We start from the raw sequence: 21,974 nt of genomic DNA, 5'->3' as shown, positions 1-21,974 counted from the left end.
ATTTCAGAAAAAAGGAACTACGTAGTCGTGCGAAAGTGTGTTTCGAAAGGATAGAAATGTTTCATTATTATTAATATCAAATTTCTTTGTTATCTAAGCAATTTCTCACTGTATAAAACGCATTGCTTAAATGTTCTGTTTAAAAGTCTTTTAAAATAACTTTGATTCAGTAGTCTCTTTTTATATACTTAGCAAAAAATGTTCAGTTTTTTCGTTGGTGAAAATGATGTTCTGAGTTATTGTTTATTCTATTTTGGTTAATTTATGTTCAGTCTAGATGTTTTTCCAAGGTCATAATAGAGCAGCTGCGCAGCAATAATCAAGGATATTTATGAAATGTGTAACTGATTGGTAAATGCATTCACATGGTGCAGCTAAAAGTCCAAAGTTTTCAACGGATCTATGCAGTGATAATGGCTACGGTTCTTTGTTAATGTTATGACCCATTATCAATATTATGTAGACCAGGTTTGTATCTTGAGTGTTCATTCCCCTGAAAAGAGTTTCATAGGTAAGAACTGAACGGATATACGAACAGTATGGAACAAGAGTTTAAGAATAAAACTTTGTGGTTATAATACTGTAGTCTTCTAATAGAAAAATCAGGAAACCGCTAGTCTTTGTTTTTGCACATTTCTTACTATCGTGACCACAAATAAGGATGATGATACATCTCTCCGTCCATCTTTGGAAATACAATATTTACTACAGCGTGGCGAGATGATTTATTTAAACAGAACAGTCTCTTACCTCCATACTCAGAGGCTGTCTAGCACAGCACTGCAATCACAAGGTGTAGTTTCCCAGCCAATGTTTCCTGAATATTCTCAACAATAGGGGCGTCATGCAACAGATTTACCTGATAACAGTCCATTATGAACTGTCTTCCCGCTCTTTCTTTAAGCATAGTGCACCAGAAATTTTTTTAAGTGTTAGCAGATGTGTTGTTCACTTTGTCAGTATCAACTTAATCACTAATCAGTATTAATGACGGTCCTTATTTAATCCAATACACTAACAGATACTCTCCACAGTAATATAGCAATTAATATAGAAATTAAAAATTGCATCACATATTAGCTTATTATTATTATTACCTATTATTATAAAATTATTACATATTATTAAAACTGTTATTATTATTATTATTATTATTATTATTATAATTATTATTATTACGTAATTAAAATATATTACATAAATTATTCATTTAAAAAATACGAAAGTAACATATTCTGATGGCGCAGGAGTAACATGACGAAGCTATTACTGTGCTCTGAGCGTTCCGGAGGGAAAGAGAAGTGACAGACGCTCAAGGGAGATGTTCCGCATTACGAAGTAGTTTGCTGCTGAAATTCCGAGAGCGGACATTCAGAGAAGAGAAGGGCAACATAGTCTTTCCTCCCGCACACGTCTCGCGAAATGACCACGACGAGAAAGTCATAGAAATTAGATCTCCTACAGAAGTTTATTGACAGTTGTTGTTTCCGTGTATCATCCACGAATGGAACAAGGATAGGGGGATGTGAAAGCGGCAAGAATGGCATCCTCTGCCATAAACCATAACGTGGCTTGTGGAGTATAGATGCGAATATTGGTTAATGAGAAAATGACTAAGCCACATCGCTCTCCGAAATCATTTCTAAGGAAACCAGAGTAGCACGATAACGGCGCAAGCGGAAGTATCATAGGCTGTACAATAAGAAGAGTTATGAGACCGTCAGTATACGCTCACTCATCAACAAGTGGATTAGAGATAGCTGCTGTGCTGAAGAGACAGCGGTCGTACCACCGTGGAGAACGGAAATGTTGAGAGACCACACAACTCTAACGGTGTCGGATCTTGTTATGGGCGGTGGCTGAGAGTGGAGCACAAAGTGGGAAGAAGTGCAATATTATCGAGGTTCGCGGTCATGTAATGGGTTTCCGACTCACAGGGCACATTGGTCCGGAGACAGTGTGTTTTGGCTCTGGATATTTCACGTGAAATTGTGTTTAGCGCTATGAATACCACGATCCAGGGAATACCTCTGCTACAAAACTCTTCGTGATTAACAACATACTGTAATACTTCGTCACCGGATGCTGCTGACGAGACAGCTGGTGGTAGAAGCTATCTCAAAAGCCAGACAGGGATTACGTGACTGAAGTGCTTGCCACTTTTGAGATGAGTTGCACCGTATAAAGTCTGGTAGACGGCAAAAGGGATGCCGCCAACTCACAAACACGTGGAGGGACTTGAACAAACTGCAGGCGTTCCAGTTACAAACAAATATGTTTGCTATTGTATGACTGATTTTTGGGCAAGTATGGAATGCTGGTAAACACTTGAAACAATTCATTGGGTTGATTGCAGTCAGCAGTGGGAACTGGTACAACGAGAACACTTGCGAACAAGCCAGCCACCTCAAGATAGGAAACTTTCACCCTGCGTGAAGACTGACAGGTATAATTAAACAGCCGGCCGAAGTGGCCGTGCGGTTCTAGGCGCTGCAGTCTGGAACCGCGAGACCGCTACGGTCGCAGGAGGTTCGAATCCTGCCTCGGGCATGGACGTGTGTGATATCCTTAGGTTAGTTAGGTTTAACTAGTTCTAATTTCTAGGGGACTGATGACCTAAGAAGTTGAGTGGCAAAGTCGATACGATGGAAAGGTCAATACCATGGAGTACACAGTGAGCTATACGAAAAGGAAAGCTGCAACTTTAAATTTCACGTTTAAGAAATTACGCGAGAAGACGTACAGACATACCGTCGTTTGAGTGTCGTACAAATTCCCTAATGGAGGGAGATAGAAACTGGCATGCGTGGTGTAGAGAAGCTACTGACAGAGTTGGGGAGAAATGAGTCACCAGCTCTAGATGGAATCCCAGTTCAGTTCTACTGAGAGCACTCTGTGGCATTGACCGCTTACTTAGCCTGCATTTACGGTGAATCTCTCTCCCAACGAGAAGTCCCATGCGAATGGAAAAAGGCTTAGGTAACTCCAATATAAAATAAAAGTAAAAGAACTGTACCACATAAATCAGACCAACATCGGTCTTCTGCAAAGTTTTTGAACACATTCTGAGTTCGAATATAATAAATTTTCTTGGGACATAATAGCCTCTGGCCACAAATCAGCACGCTTTTAGAAAGCACCACTCTTGCGAACCTCTCTCACTTGATATCATACAAACCACTGATGGAGGATAACAGGGAGATTCCATATTCCTCAAGCATTTGACATGGTGTTTCTCTGCAGATTGTTGACGAAAGTCTGTACATACAGATTAGGTTCGCAGATATGTGAGTGTCTTGAAGACTTTTCCAGTAATAGAACCCAGTGCCTTATCCTTGACGGCGAGTATTCGTCAGAGACAAAGGCATCGTCAGCAATGACCCAGGGAAGTGTGACAGGACCGCTTTTATTCTCGATATACATAAAAGACCTAACAGACTGGTGAGCAGCGACTTAAGACTGTTTTCTGTTGACGCTGTAGCGTACGGGAAGGTATCGTCGTTGTGTGACTGTAGGAGCACACAGGACGATTTAGACAAAATTTTGCAGTTTGTGTGGCGAATGTCAGCTTACTCTAAATGTAGAAAATTGTAACTTAATACAGACGTGTAGAAAAAACAGTCCTGTAATGTTCTAATGCAGCAACAGTAAGGTGCAAGTGACACAGTCACTTAGATTACATATCTAGGTGTAATGTTGCAAAGCGATATGGAATGCAATGAGCACGTCAAGTTTACAGCAGCGAAAGCGAGTGATCGACTTCGTTTCATTGGGAGAATTTTGGAAAAGTTCAGCTCATATATGTAGAAGTTAAGGAATTCTACTACCTAGGTAGCAAAATAACCAATGACGGACGGAGAAGACACCACGAACAGACTAGAACTGACAAAAAGAGCATTCCTAGCCAAGAGAAGTCCGCTAATATCAGAGACCTATATCAGAGACCTGAGGTAGACCTGAGGAAGAAATTTATAGGAGCACAGCATTGTATGGCAGTGAAACATGGACTGTGAGAAAATCGGAACAGAAGAGAATCGAAGCATATGATATGAGGTGCTACAGACGAATGTTGAAAATTAGGTGGACTTGTAAGGTAAGGAATGAGAAGGTCCTGCGCAGAATCGGAGAGGAAAGGAATATTTGGAAAACACTGACAAGGAGAAGGGACAGAATGATAGGACATCTGTTAAGACATCAGGGGGACTTCCAAGGGAGAGGGAGCTATAGAGTGCAGATATTGGAAGACATCCAGCAAATAATTAAGGACGTAGGTATCAAGTGCTACTTTGAGAAGAAGGAATTCGTGCCGGGCTGCATCAAACCAATCAGAAGACTGATGACTCAATAAAATAAAAATAAAAAAAGAAACTCATCCATAAAACAGAACGCTAGTGGGGTCCATTCTTGAGCACTGTTTGTGTCTTTGGAATCTCTACCTGCCGCACCGGATTAGCCGAGCGGTCTAAGGCGCTGCAGTCACGGATTGCGCGGCTGGTCCCGGCGGGGGTTCGAGTCCTCCCTCGGGCATGGGTGTGTGTGTTTGTCCTTAGGATAATTTAGGTTAAGTAGTGTCTAAGCTTAGGGACTGGTGACCTTAGCAGTTAAGTCCCATAAGATTTCACACACATTTGAACATTCTTTTGAATGCCTAGCAGGTCGAATTAAAGGACGACATCGAAGAAATTCAAAGGCGGGCGTCTAGAATTTTTAGCGGTGAGTTCAATCAGCACGCAAGTGTTACGAAGTTGTTTAAGAAAATGCATGTTTACTTTGCCATATTGTATTTTACACATTTATACAGACCGGTTTCGGTTCTCAACCATTAACCAAAGAAAATTAAAAAAAACCAACAATATGACTTTTACATTTCATGTATTATGATACAAACAAATGCCATACTACAGGGCATATTGTGATACACATCAACAGTTGTCAATAATAGCTGTTGATGGGCTACATAATATGACTGTAAATACAAACCAGCCACCAGATGACGCTTGACAGGAACAAGTCGGGGACACCGCACTGAATGCGCATTATGTGCTGGGTATGCCGATATATTATGGAATCGCCTTATCCATAACCTGTCTCATAAACATTGCCAGAAGGTACGACTTTCAAGTAGGATGGCGCGCTACCCCATATTGCTAGATGCATGAGAGACTTCTTGTGCACATCGTTTGGTGAGGATTGCGTGGTGGGCCTTCACTTCCTTCATCCTTGGCCTCCCAGGTCCCGAGACATTAATCTGTGTGATTATTGGTTGTGGGGTTACCTGAAGTCTTAAGTCTACCGCGAACGCCCGACCTCATTATGGATGCTGAAAGACAACAAACAACGGCATTTTCTCAATGTACCTACCATTGTAATGTAGAATGCTGTTCACCACATTGTCCCTCGACTATAGGTATTGTTGATGAATGACGGCTAACAGGTTGAGCATTTGTTACAAAGAACATTGTTTTCGCTAAAAATCTGTTCTTATGTTAATTACTGCTTTTGTGTCATACGAAGTGCCACCTTTTCGTCATATTATACACCTGTTTTGTCTCAATAAAACCTCATGTCATTTCAAGCATATATGTCAATTTCTGCCTCTCTATCTACGCTATTTCGTGAAGTATTGAATTTTAAAATGATAGGGAACTTTTCGGGTCACCCTGCATATGGCATAGAAATCCCACGCATTACTCAGTTGTACAACAACTACTCGCTGATGTCCGACTCTCAGAGCCAATCCACTGACACGTTTCATTGCCGCTATTTTTCATATGCCTCAGTATGTATTCTGTAAGATTAATGCGTGATCTGTTATGTTTCTGATGCAGCTCACCCAAACGTGCGACTATTCATCACTCAGGGCGGACTTCAAAGTTTCAATGAGGCAGCATACTATGGAGTGCCTCTCATTGGAATACCGTTTTTTGGGGATCAAGGATACAACGTGGCAAAGATGGTCAGTGCGGGAATAGGGATGAAACTGGATTTCAAGAGTATTACAAAAGAGAAGATGCTGCAAACCATTCAGACAGTGCTAGGGGATAAGAGGTGAGTTGTAGGGAGTTATGGTAAAATAATCTTCCGTCATTTGGCATTTATAGGGAACTAACAATATGAGATGAATGGTAAACGTAAAGACTGAATATTCAATAGCACTATATATTTTCCCATTGGCTCATGACGTTCAGTAACTCCTGTCCATAAAATTCCATTAACCTATTAACCTCATGATGTAAGAACTTCTGCATGGCTAGCTCATTATAGATGAAATACTCGCCATCAACTTTTGTCATATGTCTGCACAAAACTTCAGAATGTAAATAGGTCATCCACATATAACTGCAATGCACTTTCCTTGTAACTGGCATCGAGTTTCATTCCCCAATTTTGAATTCTCTTAACCGCACATTTAAGGATATACCGATTGTATAGTTACATTTTATAGGATAATCAATTTAAAGAAACCCCAGTTGAGAAATCTAGTAACTGGAAAAAGGTTTAGAGAGAATAAGTTGAAAATATTTTCTCCACAAGCTTACGTGACACGTTTGGAGAGATAGCGATCATGGTTGCAGTCAGGGCTTGCAGTGGGTGGACCAAATTGTGTTGTTTCTGGCGAGTAGTCTAGACTATGAATGAACAGCTTGTCAAAGGTCAAAGGCTCGTGAAAGACCGCAGAGACAGAAAAGCGCTACGTGGGGCACGCTAAGTAATAGTAGATTCTCTTCCAACAACCCAGCGTCACGGAAAACGATGCAGAGGGCACAAGGGTAATAACATCACTGACCCGTAGTTTAAACAGTCGTCATGTTATACCAAATACGCTGTATTTAGGGATTGCGATCGCACTTATTAAATGTACGATTGTTAATGATTGACGCAACGGAATATGCGACAGTAATACAAAAATGACGACGGAGCAAAAAAAGAGCTTCTGCATTCTTCTCCACCCACCCCCTCCCGCCCTTCTCTTAACTACGTCACACTTGCCGATTGTGTCAAGAGATGTACATCGGACACGGCGGCTGTGAGAGAGTTAATTACGTCACTATCACCAATTAGTGAAGTAGCAGAAAATACGACAGCAACACATAGCAAAAAGCTAAAACTGCCCGCTTGTAATCGGCGATTACTATCTCACGTCCATTGCAGAGGATGGGGTGAAAAGAACTCACCCTGGTGCACATATGCCATTGACATATCTGAAATTCTTTTAGTTCTGTTTGAACATGTTGTACAGTGCCGTTCATGAAATATCCAGGCAGATGAAAACACACTTACAATATAACGATGTGATATGACATCGCACGACGAGTGACAGACGATTTGTATTCAATATCATGACATAGGCATATCAGGGTTGTACCCGTGGTCTAGGGGTAGCGTCTTTGATTCATAATCAAAAACGTCTTCGGTCCCGGGTTCGATCCCCGCCACTGCCTAAAGTTTGATAAATAATCAGCATTGTCGGCCGAAGACTTCCGGCATAAGAAGTCAGCCTCATTCTGCCAACGGCCTTGTCAAAGAGGGCGGAGGAGCGGATAGAGGTTCAGGGCACTCTCTTGTCCTAGGGGTGGGAAATTGCCCCTAAAGGCGGAAGAATCAGCAATGATCAACGACATGAGGATGCAGAAGGCAATGGAAACCACTGCATTAAAGACACGTAACGTGTATCCACAGGACATGTGGCCTGTAATTGAAGAAGTGTCATGATGATCTCTCCATTGGCAAAAGATTCCGGAATAGTCCCCCATTCGGGTCTCCGGGAGGGGACTGCCAAGTGGGAGGTTACCATGCGAAAAAGATTGAATAATCAACGAAAGGAAAACGTTCTACGAGTCGGGGCGTGGAATGTCAGAAGCTTGAATGTGGTAGGGAAACTAGAAATTCTGAAAAGGGAAATGCAAAGGCTCAATCTAGATATAGTAGGGGTCAGTGAAGTGAAGTGGAAGGAAGACAAGGATTTCTGGTCAGATGAGTATCAGGTAATATCAACAGCAGCAGAAAATGGTATAACAGGTGTAGGATTCGTTATGAATAGGAAGGTAGGGCAGAGGGTGTGTTACTGTGAACAGTTCAGTGACCAACACTGACAACGATAGTTCAGGTATACATGCCGACGTCGCAAGCTGAAGATGAACAGATAGAGAAAGTGTATGAGGATATTGAAAGGGTAATGCAGTATGTAAAGGGGGACGAAAATCTAATAGTCATGGGCGACTGGAATGCAGTTGTAGGGGAAGGAGTAGAAGAAAAGGTTGCAGGAGAATACGGGCTTGGGACAAGGAATGAAAGAGGAGAAAGACTAATTGAGTTCTGTAACAAGTTTCAGCTAGTAATAGCGAATACCCTGTTCAAGAATCACAAGAGGAGGAGGTATACTTGGAAAAGGCCGGGAGATACTGGAAGATTTCAGACAGAGATTCCGAAATCAGATACTGGTTTGTAAGGCGTACCCAGGAGCAGATATAGACTCAGATCACAATATAGTAGTGATGAAGAGTAGGCTGAACTTCAAGACATTAGTCAGGAAGAATCAATACGCAAAGAAGTGGGATACGGAAGTACTAAGGAATGACGAGATACTTTTGAAGTTCTCTAACGCTATAGATACAGCAATAAGGAATAGCGCAGTAGGCAATACAGTTGAAGAGGAATGGACATCTCTAAAAAGGGCCATCACAGAAGTTGGGAAGGAAAACATAGGTACAAAGAAGGTAGCTGCGAAGAAACCATGGGTAACAGAAGAAATACTTCAGTTGATTGATGAAAGGAGGAAGAATGGAAAAGAAAATTGAGAATGCGCTAGGTGACGATCAGTTTGGCTTTAGGAAAAGTAAAGGGACGAGAGAGACAATTCTGACGTTACGGCTAATAATGGAAGCAAGGCTAAAGAAAAATCAAGACACTTTCATAGGATTTGTCGATCTGGAAAAAGCGTTCGACAATATAAAATGGTGCAAGCTGTTCGAGATTCTGAAAAAAGTAGGGGTAAACTATAGGGAGAGACGGGTCATATACAATATGTACAACAACCAAGAGGGAATAATAAGAATGGACGATCAAGAACGAAGAGCTCGTATTCAGAAGGTTGTAAGACAAGGCTGTAGCCTTTCGCCCCTACACTTCAATCTGTACATCAAGACACTTTCATAGGATTTGTCGATCTGGAAAAAGCGTTCGACAATATAAAATGGTGCAAGCTGTTCGAGATTCTGAAAAAAGTAGGGGTAAACTATAGGGAGAGACGGGTCATATACAATATGTACAACAACCAAGAGGGAATAATAAGAGTGGACGATCAAGAACGAAGAGCTCGTATTCAGAAGGTTGTAAGACAAGGCTGTAGCCTTTCGCCCCTACTCTTCAATCTGTACATCGAGGAAGCAATGATGGAAATAAAAGAAAGGTTCAGGAGTGGAATTAAAATACAAGGTGAAAGGATATCAATGATACGATTCACTGATGACATTGCTATCCTGAGTGAAAGTGAAGAAGAATTAAATGATCTGCTGAACGGAATGAACAGTCTAATGAGTACACAGTATGGTTTGAGAGTAAATCGGAGAAAGACGAAGGTAATGAGAAGTAGTAGAAATGAGAACAGCGAGAAAATTAACATCAGGATTGATGGTCACGAAGTCAATGAAGTTAACGAATTCTGCTACCTAGGCAGTAAAATAACCAATGACGGACGGAGCAAGGAGGACATCAAAAGTAGACTCGCTATGGCAAAAAAGGCATTTCTGGCCAAGAGAAGTCTACTAATATCAAATACCGGCCTTAATTTGAGGAAGAAATTTCTGAGGATGTACGTCTGGAGTACAGCACTGTATGGTAGTGAAACATGGACTGTGGGAAAACCGGAACAGAAGAGAATCGAAGCATTTGAGATGTGGTGCTATAAACGAATGTTGAATATTAGGTGGACTGATAAGGTAAGGAACGAGGATGTTCTACGCAGAATCGGAGAGGAAAGGAATATGTGGAAAACACTGATAAGGAGAAGGGACAGGATGATAGGACATCTGCTAAGACATGAGGGAATGACTTCCATGGTACTAGAGGGAGCCGTAGAGAGCAAAAACTGTAGAGGAAGACAGAGATTGGAATACGTCAAACAAATAATTGAGGACGTAGGTTGCAAGTCCTGCTCTGAGAAAAGCATATCAGATAAAATATTTTACCCTGGAGTAGTCACTGGCGGCCCCACATTAGGCGGTGACTGACGGTTGTGTAGCACTGACGGTTCCGATGGTTTTCTCAGCGAGAGGTCTGTGGCTGAGAGCACTAGAAGAAAAAGACTGGCCTGGATTGCCTCAGTACCAGTGGTGCAACAATTCAACTACATCCATTTATGACCACGTGACTTGCGGAAGTAAGTAGGTCTGCAGCACCAGTGATCGCTGGTGGTTCCCATGAAGTCCCTTGCCGGTCTGTTGAGCTTGGGCGATTCTGTCTGTCGTCTGCTAATATGGCCTCTGTGGCTTCACTGGCTTAGACCACTCGTATGACACTGATATAAGAATCGTTGTTAAAGAGAGGATGAGCAGCTCTTACACATCATCCCACCACCACATCGAGTGGGTGTGGTACGCACTAACTTCCTCGTCAACTGATCGCGGACTTGGCGAACAGGAGGGTAGTGGTCGATGTACCCTACAGTGTGTGTCTGGGTCAGAGAAGGCCAACCCTGCTGAAAGCTGCAGGTCACATAACTATTGAGGTGGCAGGAGAGTGACGTTGCCCATGGTCTTAGGAGGGCAGTATTCCAACTAAAGACTGAAAGACTATTGGTAAAAGGAGTTGGTGTGGTAGAGGAGTACAGCTGGTTGATAATGTTTGCAACATGTGGAGCAGGCTTTGTAGTTGCAACTGTAACATAGCTTGATCCAATATGTTTGTGTCCACCGCTGGCACCCATTACTGGTGTTTATTGTAGAAAACCAGCACCCAGACCTCGTGATTGACAGAGTAACAGTGCCGGCTTTACCACCAAGGAGAGGGGTAAATCAGGTTTTGTATGAAGTATGAAAAGCTGCAAACGATGTGGTTGTTCATGTAATCTCTTGGTTGGACTGACTCCGTCTTATGAGGTGGAGTGATATGAAGTTAAAAGATGTGTAGGTGCAGTTTGTCTAGTAGTGAACTGAAAGTGAGGACAAACTGTTCTGCCAGCCTGTTGGATGCTAGAAGGAAGTGCGCCATAGAAACCAAACTGGTGCCATTCCTTGAACGAAGAATGGAAAATTCAGAAGACGTGAACAGGCGGCCATTGCTTGTGCCTATAATTTCTGGGAGCACCCCAATAGGAAAAACGCGTTCCAGTGCCTGAATCGTTTGCACTGATGAGTTTATGACATGTCTGACACTTATGGAAAGCCACTACCTGCACCAACAACAATGAAACATGAAAACCTAAAGAGGGTTCCTCTACATTTAAACGCAGGTGCTTCCATAGAGATGACATATCATGCCGGGGGAAGTATCGCTGAGCCTGTGCCAGCTACTGACTCTGGCAGGAGTCTCATGATGCAACCATGTTGACAATGCTGGTGTCACTCCATTGGCAATATACATGTTGCATAGCCAACTATTCTGTCAGAATAATCTCCCAGTGTCTCTCATGGAGGAGTGAGAAGATATGTCATGACGACGTGGGTGTGACTATTGTCTTCCTGTAAAAAAAAGATGCTTTTATGAGATGATAGCTCATGGCACCCATACCAGAAAGGCTTGTGCTTCCACGTGGTACAGGTATTTATGTTTTGTTGGCCAACTGTAGACAGAGCACTTCTTTCATGAGCAGGTCCTCAGAGGAGTAGTGGACGATGACAATCATGCCTAAGGGGAGAGCAAACACTGCCTCCTCTACTTTAGTATGCGTATGGAAACAGACATCCGGTGCTGAGTCAAATTCTGCGTCCTGTGCCAGCGGTAAACTGGAGAGGATGTCTGCAAGGACATGTTGAGCAGTATAAAAATACTTGATGCCACAGAGTGACTGAACAGGAACAATGTCTACCGTAATGTCTGCCATGGTAGGAATATCTGAGTCGACCTTCAGCAATGGAAAAAGAGGCTTATATATTGTCAGTCATATGTGTACTTTTGGAATATTTTAGGGCAGAAAAATGGGGCTTCCTTTTCTATCCAGCTGTAGTTTCGTTGCCCCTGCATTAATGTTTTGGAGATAAACGCAATACAGCACTGCACACCATTGACTCCGTAAGACAGAAACACAGCTTACGCCATAATCTGATGTGTCAGCTGCCACAGAGAATAACTTGGATGAGCCATAAGACATAAAGCACACTGGGCAAACGGGAGTTTGTTGTAGATCACTGAAGGCTTTGAAATTTGTTGGAGTCCAATTCCAAATGGCATTTTCCCACAGTTTCTGCTGCATTGGGTTAAATTGTCTATACTAATTTATTTGACGTTACGCAGACTAGAGTTGTTTAGTGTCTTTAAGTACTGGAAGTTTCTAGGAGAACTGAATGTTGTGTGGTGTGGGCTACATTCCTGAGTCACTTAAGATTTGACCAAGGTATTCGACTTGTGGCACAAAGAAACAGCATTTGTAGTTGTTGCACTTGAGATTGGCTTGCCAGAGCACTGAGAAAAGGGCGTCTAGGATGGTTGTTAAATCATAAGCATTTTTTCCAGGTTTTCTAAGTATTGTTAAAAATAACTAGGGTACTGGCGATGCTGAAAGGAAACTTGTTGTAGCGGAATAGGCCAAATGAGGTGTTGATCATTAAAACGCTGCGTGATGTCAAAAAGGAGTTGAAGATAAGTGTGCTGAACGTCAATGTTCGAAAATATCTTCCCCATGTAAGGTGCACCATGATGTCTTCGAATTTTGTAATAGAATCGGTATCGATGACAGTTGGGGTATTAGTGGTGGCCTTGAAATCTCTGCAAATCCAAGTGACCCATTTGGTTTTTCCACAGTGACGAATGGGGTAGCCCACTGAATGTTAGGTACTACAGCCAGGATGCCTTCCTCTCACAGGTATCGTGTACCATCTGCAGATTTTCCTTGAGAGCAAAGAGGATGTTGCATGTATTGAAAAACTCGTGGCTGATAGGTATAGCGTCCACGAGTGACGCCAGGAGAGAGTCGAGAAGGAACAAACTCGTACTTGTTGCATATGTCTCATAAATAAGACCTGGCCATTGATGGCTGGACGCTGTTGGCAGAGCAATCGCCTTCCTGGCCCAAGACGTTAAAAACATAGATTCTGAGGATGTTCGTGGATCCCTCCATGTCGACTACCAGGATGCATACCATGAAGGCGATTGACTGGTACTGAATTCGGGCAGTAAACTGTCCCGTGATTTCAATAGTATCGTTTTTATACCTGAAAAGTTGTCTGGGGAATTCCTGAAGTGGGAGGCCAGGTGCCGACTAGTCTCCCAAACAATGAGTCATGGAAGAACCTGCATCACTCTGAAAAACCATGGGGCCAGCATTAACTTGTGTTACAAGGATTGAGAGTCTGTCAGATATGGGGAGCACGGCATGGATGTACAGAGCATCTTGAGAGCAAGCACTTTTCTAATCCTGGATTTGGGGGCCCATATGGGCACGATGAAACAATTCCTGCATTAGGGTAGGCATTGTAGGTGTTGCTCACCTGCAGGAGGTTTGCCATTAACAGGTGACCCAGTACAGTGGAAAGTCCATGGTTGGGGCTGGCACCTATGAGCCTGGCAGATAGAAAAATCCTGAGAGGGTACGTGGAACACTGCAGAAGACCATAGAGATTGTTAAAAAGGTCGAAAGATGGGATGGCACATTTCCAACATACAATCCTTTATTCTGAGGAGGTCATTGTGAAGTCATTGGCGAGTGGACAAGGACCTTGTCCTGGACTAGATATGTAAGATTGTTTGCAGTGGATAATGGTACACTGTAAACGGTAGTCTATGGACAGACACTGCAGCCAGGTTACCCACTCCCTATAGAACTTTCCACTGAGCTTATGGTAGCAAAAATACCTGTCAAGGGCAGCTGCAATGTGCACTTGTGAATCGAAATATTCGGTAAGACAAGATTTCAAATGTTCATATGGGAATGAGACTGTATTTGGGTTGTGCCATTGTAGCAACTGATAAATTTCTGTACGCCCATATGGGGAGAAAAGCAAGTGCTGCTGAGTGCCACCTGTGATACCACGTGTGAGAAAAGGTTACTTCATCCTGGACAAGTAGTTTGTCCATGGCTCGATCTCCCTGTAGAACACCTGGAATGGTGGAAGGGCTGTCCGGAATTCTTTCGCAGTAAACTGACGTATGGAAGGTGTTGGAGATTTGAGGGTTTCACGTGGTGAACCTGTGCCACTATATGGAGCAGCAGCACTACCCAGGCAGTAACATCAGGTTGGTTGGGATGGAAGGACAATATCAGTGCACTTTCAGCGTAGATGAAACATGCAAGAGAATACTATCTGTGGGGTTAAACAAGTGTCAGAAACGAGGATCACAGAAAAGTATAAGTCCTGCACTGGCTGAGATGCAACGGGAACACAACCCAGGGAACAGTTTATTAATAAATATATAAACAAATACTCCTTTATAGAGTTAGGTATTTACAAGAACTGTTTGCAGCAGATTGTGGCAATCACTAAATTTAGGCAAGTTAGTAAATTGGGAGATGGACAATTATGATAAAGTGAAAGTCTTGTTACCCTCTGTAGTGGAACAGTTAAAACTTAAGGTAATGTCTACGGCCAGTACCAATGTTCTTTGTGTAGTGGTCAATCTCTTGAGATGTGTGAGGTAGTCAACAGTGGCTCCATGGTCAGTGGTGACTGGTGGCAGTGCGACGTTGACGGTTCTAGTGGTGTCCTTAGCGAGAGCTCTGACCGAGGGACCTATTCTGCGGTCAATGCCTGGCCCAGAGGACTCGAAGGTAAGGACTGACCTGGAGATGCCCTGTGCTGGCCTCAATACGTAGGCGACACCAGTATAAAGCTGTATCTATCTGTAGCCACCCGAGTCACGGAAGAAAGCAAGTCTGAGGGGCCAAGGACCTCCAGTGGTGCTCACACTGCACGATCTTCTGTCTGTCGCCTGCTGGGTCAGATTACGCACATGACGATGGTGTAAGAAAGATTGCTGGTAGAGAGGGCAAACGCCCTGTACGCAGCACGCATATGTCCTCAAATAAATCAGCCTGTGGAAAGAACACATTTCGAGTTCAGGGAAGAGTTGCACATCTCTTCCGACAAACGTCCAGTTGCATGCATCGAGGGGCCAGCGGTACGTTCACCCATCCACTGAGCTACGGCCCCTCTGTTGTACCCAACTCGCCAAGTCTTGAGTCAACACGTCAGCGTACCACATACTGCTCAATACTATGGTGGACAAGCACAGTTCATTTACTACAGTTCTATTAATATAAACTGTTGATTATTGTACATTTCACTACGTATGTACAAGAAATTTAAAATACGTCACATCAGTGGCTTTTTTCCTTACTATTTTTCTACTGCACATAAACATTGGAATATCATGTTACCTTATTTATTTCAGCATCTATGTCTTTTAGTGAGTGAATACATTTATTTTCATGGATACTTATTTTTATTTCACTTTATTGGCTGTTACAGCTGATCTGTATTTATGGGTCACTTTTAAGTGTATTTTACGTAATTTTATATAAAAGTGAACGACACCCATAGAATACATTCTGATGTTTTGTGGTTTTACAACACAGTCATTTCCCATGATTGTGTTGTAACTACTTCACACGTTACCTTAGGAAGCGTGAGAACCCTTGCTCTTAAAGGATCATGGGATTCTATAGTATATAGCATTTCGTAAGATACTTTTAAACACAACCTTCCATAAAGCTAGGTTTTGTTTGTTACCCTTGATTGTATTTCTTGTTCTTGTTTGTAGATCTGAATATGACTGTGCCTTATAGTCTCATATAGTCGAAACCGGTCATTCGAGGACTCTAATGTGTGGTTGTCATCTAGGTAAATAAAATAACGTAGAATATTTATATCAAACTTCTTCCAGATAACACTTATGTCGTAGTTAACATTTTACTGAAGTGATTGTGGCAATGATATGTGAGTATTATGCCGACCTTCCAAATTCGCCCTGTAAGGACGTAATCTATTGACTGGAAAACCTATGTGCAGTGTGTATGAAAAGGGTAACAAGATGAAAATATACGTTTGAGTAGATACTATTTAGTCAGGATGAAAAATATTTGTCAATAATTCTCCCAGAAACTGATTCTTGACTGACTCGTTTGTGGACCAGTTCTCCTGCTTGTTCTTAGTCACAGATCTCTGATCGTTCAGCAGCGACATTTACTATTGCCTCCCACCGGCAGCAAAGTGACAGCAAACATCTGCTTGACCAATACTGGGAAAAACAGTGGTCCTATAGGAGCTGCTGCTGTAGGGTATTTTCAACTGTTATACGTTAAAACTGCAACTTCGCCATCAGAGCAGCTCTGTAGTACATGTACGAACATACTGTTGTTCACTAAATGACTAAGTTATTTGAAAAAAACTTGATCACATCCTTAAATTCATTATTTTTTATTTAATATTATGAATTGTTCTATACTCTCTAATTGTTTTAAAATTGGAATAATAAAAATGTTCTTTCCTAAGAGGATTCTTTCAGAGCTCACAAGCGCTACTTCTTATGTAGCGTGGAGAAATTGCCTAGTAGTGACTACGGGTAAAGTTCAATGAAATCCGTCAATCAGTGATTTAGACTGCACAAGACTCCACTTGCCAAGCGCTAAGTAATATGGACGCCGTTACGGAAGACAGCTAATAGAAAGGTTCATAATTACTCACTCGACTGGTACGACGCAGTTTCGATACTATAAATCGCACACAAGTTGCAACGAAGATATATCAAAGTTCTGTTACGGCTGTAGAGATGTTGAGACTGTATCATCGACTACGCACCCGACTCCTGGTCTAGCGGTCCACTTGGCACACAGGCACGGACGGCGTTGAGGAACACCCCGCTGTGAACAGCTTGTGTCGACAGCTACCACCATCGGTTATATGACCATTATAATACACACTTGCGTTAATATTTTACTGATTAGATTTTCTACTGAAAAAGAATTTTTTCCTGCTCAGTAAAGAAATCCAGCGTATCTACAAGATAAAACTAATGTAACGTTTTAAAGAGAATTCGTGGACGCCTGTGCCCTCAGACAGATCTCATCAGAGATGGATTGTGGCCAGAATATTCAAACTCCAACAGCCAAAGGCCTTACACTGTCATTATCCACTTCAATACTGAATATTCTTACATGTAAGTCCAAACCAAAGGATAGTTACACTACAAGATACTGGAAAAATCTGCAGATCAGTACCTTTTATTGAATTTACTCATTCAGAATTTTTTACAGAGAAGAGTAAACGTACTGTTTTGTTGGTAATATTAAACATTTTCACTACACTTGATCTTGATACATCAGTTCCCTGTGACCCGTAAGAAAGAAAACGAAAAAAATTGGTTGCTTCGAAAATCATTACTTTGCCTTCTTGAAATTTTAATTAACACTATTTCTTTACATCTTCCACAACTTGATGATATAAAATTAATACTTAAACAGCTGTTATTAATGTTGAATGACTGCACGATAATAGAGATACCATCCAGCTGTGCTGGGTGCTGATGTCATAAGGGAAGACCTGCTCTCGAACTTGAAACCTTTCGGCGGATCAGACCGAATACAGAGCTCCACATAAATGTCAAACGATAAGGTAGGGAAGGCTGTACGTTCCGCCACACACGATGAACTAAAAACGCAGACATGAATTTTAAAATTGAGAAAGACACATCTCATCTTCTGCCTTTATGTAAATGTTGCAGTGTCACCTCAAACGGCGTTAGTCAGCCCTGTATGTTATAACTCCGTCTAGAACCATTCTAATGGACGAATCTGCACCACATTTATCGTTATTTCAATTTCCCATGAGAGGGGTGTCTCGAAAGTGGGTAAAACCGTTATATGGCCAGAAGTTTCACAATCTCAAAAACTTTTTTTAATTCTATAAAACAGATAAAATGAACTACAAAATATACACAGGTGAGAGTTCTTCTAATTGTTCTAAACTATTTAACATTACTTTGCCGAAAAGCTGTAATTTAGTCACGGATAATGACGACAATGCTGCTACTATGCAAGATGATTCAGCTGCCCCTGTTGCTGGGCTTTATACATACTGGAATACCTTCAAATAATATACACATGATTTTCATTTTCTCTCACTCACTAAGTGCAAAGTACTAGTTCTACAGAAAGATTAACAGTAATACAATTGAATTTTGTACTGGGATGCGTTTTTGCTAAAGGCCGTCGTTTTCGATTTATTAAAGTGAAACGTACAACAGTAACCTTCAAACGCTTTTTTCTCGAATAACCCTAAACCTAGGCCTCCAGTGAAAACGTGTCCGAGTACAAAATTTAACTACAGTAGAACTAATAGTTTGCATGTAGTGTGCGACAGAACATGAAAATCTTGCATTTCGTACTGTGTAATGGAAATTTTGGTGGTGCACGAAGACAATTACGTTCACGATGAACGTGCTATGATCACAGTTACACCAGGGTGCAGCGGGACAGAAGGAACCAACTGTCAGTTATTGAAAGAAACATCATGTTGCCTTTATGTATACACATGGAGAAGAGCGTTGTCTGACTCTGGAACAAATCGAGTGTGTTTTCTGGTTTTAAACTATGTAGCTTAAAGTCACAAGAAGGGTTGTCTCATTTCAGTATATGACGTGTATGTCGATAGGAAGTTGGGGTAGGTGTGGTTTTGGCTCTAATGTAGATATGATATCTGAATAGGATGTGGCAAATATGAGTGCAGTGAATATGGTATTACGTCGCGAGCAAACCGACGTTGAACGTAAACTTATAATCATGAATCATGGAATACCCAAGATTACAGCAGGATTCGCGGTTTAGAGGTCAAGAGTGTGTAGAAGAGACCTCTAGAGGGGATCTTCAACATCACAGCAACCTTATTTCCATAAGCGCAAACTGCTGTACTGGATGATAACAAGTGTGTGATGAACGAATGTCACGTCGCCGACAAAGAACCATACAGCTAGATCTCGGTCTGCTGTCAGTCAACGTGCCGCCGACATGAATGTGAGGCATGAGGAACACATTTTTCCTTCATCTACATGGATACTCAACAAATCATACTTAAGTGCCTGGCAGAGGTACTCTAGAGCGAAAAATGCACCGTGCAGGTTCCAGCAATACTCCTACTACTCATGTCCCTGTTCCTTTCGATGACTTTTCGTCAATCACTGTAGTATGCCTTTAAGATCCTTTTCTGTACAAGTTCCTACACAGGCTGGGACTCCAGTGTAAAAAGTTATACAAGGCAGAAGTGACATTTGTCAGAACATTTTTAGCTGAAAAAGCGTTTCCAAGTAAGGAAGGTACCTAATTCCCTTTCTCTGTTACAGCTACCAGGAGAACATGAAGCGCTACTCTGCCATCTACCGAGAACACCAGGGCACGTCTCTAGAAAACGCAGTGTGGTGGGTGGAGTACGTGATCCGCCACCAGGGGGCGCCTCACCTGCGCAGCGCAGCCCTCGACCTGCACTGGTGGCAGCTGCTGCTGCTCGACGTCATAGCCTTCATACTGGCTGTGGCGGCCACGGTGGCGTTTGTCCTCTACAAGGTGATGCGCCGCTTGGTGTCGGCCGTATCTCGACCGAGCAAGATTAAGAAACAGTGAAACACTGTTTGCAGGAGCTTGTGTGCACGTGGCCACCAACCATACGTTGCAGCTATGGACTCCTGAGGTACTATGAACTTAGTTTAAACCTGGGTATTGTGAAGAAGTCCCTGTTGCACATAAGTAACATTTGGAGTGGTTACAGTATGGAACATACCTTCGTAAGAAGATGAACAGATACATCATCAGTTGCATACACTTGGTTGGTGAGATGGTGCTTTTACTACGCATCCCGCCCCATTAGTGCTAGTACTACTCAGGTAACAGTGTTCGAAAACTGATGTTCCTGAAGAAATTCTCTAGTATTTATTCTGAGCTGCTGCTACGCAGTGTTATAAAATTCTCGTCGCCCATTCGAATTCCAATTTGAGAAACGAGGCCAGCAGAACCTGCCAGCATTCAGCTCACACTCATCTGCAGTGTGATGAATTATCACCAGTATTCTGGCATTTCTATACTTAAAAACACTGTGCAAGATTTATGTATCTTCTGCAACTTTTCACACAACAGTATGAACACGATGGTTCTGCGAGCTATTGTGTGTGTGTGTGTGTGTGTGTGTGTGTGTGTGTATGTGGTGTGCATGTGTGTAAATCTATGACGCTCAACAGCGATGTTATTAGTGGCCTTGCCAATATATTCCGCGGGGAATATAATTAAAACATTTAAAATAAAAGTGAATTATGCATAAAGGTATTGTTTTACTTACAGTTATAACCACCTTGTCGCATTATGCACTCACATTCTGCTATCAAACATGCCCAAGCACAAAGAATGTACAACTGCGTAAAACGTGCTATGAAAATCTTAACTAAAATATAAAATAAGAGCTAAAAAAGCATAACTCAGGAAAGCGTGACTGGCGTACAGCTAAAAAAAAAAAGGAAAAAAACAGGGTGAGTCTGCCACACGTAGAAAATAACAAATAAGATATTTCCCAAAATGTTGAGATTCGTACACGAGATTCACCTCATCGTCTACTAAAATAGAATAATTATCGGTCAGTAAACTACCCTCTGTCCTTTAAAATGCATCAAACAGAAATATGTTTTCCATTGCAGGGTTCTTCCGCCAGAAGAGGAACTGTGTACAATCAAATTGTGGCCAATCCGAAGGCGAGTGATAAATATTTCTTCGACTTTGTAGCTGAAAGGGGAGACACCACTGCCGAGTAGCAAGTTTTACCCGCCGCAACTTCTTGTCCATTACTTCCAGCCACTCTTCGACCCACTGAGACATGACCTGTTCCTCAAATCGCTGCATTAACAGTAGTGTTGAGTGGAGCATTAAACCTTTAATATGTTGCCATTGGGGTAGTGAATATCTGAAAACTCACTTCTTTTTTTGAGTGGAAATGGAAGTAATTGGGAAAGCAAGGTAGATTAGAATTTAACGTCTCGACGACAGTTTGCTCGTAGGGTACAAGTTCGGATTACGAAAGCGTGGGTAAGGGATTCGCCCGTGCCCTTTTCAAAAGAACCAGCCTGGCATTTGCCTGGAACGATTTGAAGAAATCACGGTAATCTAAGTATGGATGGCCAGACGGGGGATTTGAACTATCATCCTCCCGAATGCGTGGCCAGTGAGGTAACCACTGCTCCACCTGCTCGGTAGTAATAACAGAAATAATATGTTATCTCTGGTGGTTCATCTGTACTTTAAGGTAGTAATTTGTTTCTCACGCACAACAACAATTATTATGCGGACAGCATACCGTGGAGTCGGCCGCGACCATTAACAAAAGAGAACTTTGACTTCCCGAAGGGAGAGGAGCGATGAGGGGGAATAAGTTCTGCAACCGTCTCGAAGATCTGCCATCCTACATCCGCGTTCTGTGCTTCAACAAAGCAGAACTGACACAACGGTCGTAGAGATAGCCGATTCGCTTTGTTGCGGTGAGTCCCATTCGAATCCCTTTATGTACCAGGAATGGTCTCTTCACGCATTTCAATATTAGAAAACAAACAAAAATAGCTATACACAACACATAGCAAATTGGAGTAGACAAAGCATTTAGTAGTGTCTAGACCAAAGTTCTTTTCTCCGTTTGGCAATGATAGTTCAGGCCCAACCTTTATCGGTAGTTTACGCAACCATAGTTCACAAAACACATCACCTAAAACTGCCACGATGTAGAATCCGCGTGATATAAAAATAATTTGTTTCCGAATCAGCGAAAAAGAATGGCCAGAAACATAGACTGAAATACTCA

The 21,974-nt window shown here is 42.1% G+C and overlaps 1 protein-coding gene across 4 annotated transcripts in view; it reads left to right on the top strand.

Annotated features, from left to right (window-relative positions):
* The window catches only part of LOC124605807 (UDP-glucosyltransferase 2-like), a 98,660-nt gene extending 78,217 nt beyond the window's left edge, over nt 1-20,443 (top strand). For all 4 annotated transcript variants that reach the window (XM_047137712.1, XM_047137713.1, XM_047137711.1 and 1 more), the window contains exons 6-7: nt 5,829-6,048; nt 19,486-20,443. In XM_047137712.1, coding sequence (XP_046993668.1) covers nt 5,829-6,048; nt 19,486-19,762 — 497 coding nt within the window. In that variant the 3' untranslated portion in view covers nt 19,763-20,443. The remainder of the gene's footprint in view (nt 1-5,828; nt 6,049-19,485) is intronic.
* Nucleotides 20,444-21,974: the final 1,531 nt, after the last annotated feature.

The sequence above is a fragment of the Schistocerca americana genome, chromosome 3 (assembly GCF_021461395.2).
Source record: "Schistocerca americana isolate TAMUIC-IGC-003095 chromosome 3, iqSchAmer2.1, whole genome shotgun sequence".
NCBI lineage: Eukaryota > Metazoa > Arthropoda > Insecta > Orthoptera > Acrididae > Schistocerca > Schistocerca americana.
This window is presented reverse-complemented; position numbering and strand designations above follow the sequence as displayed.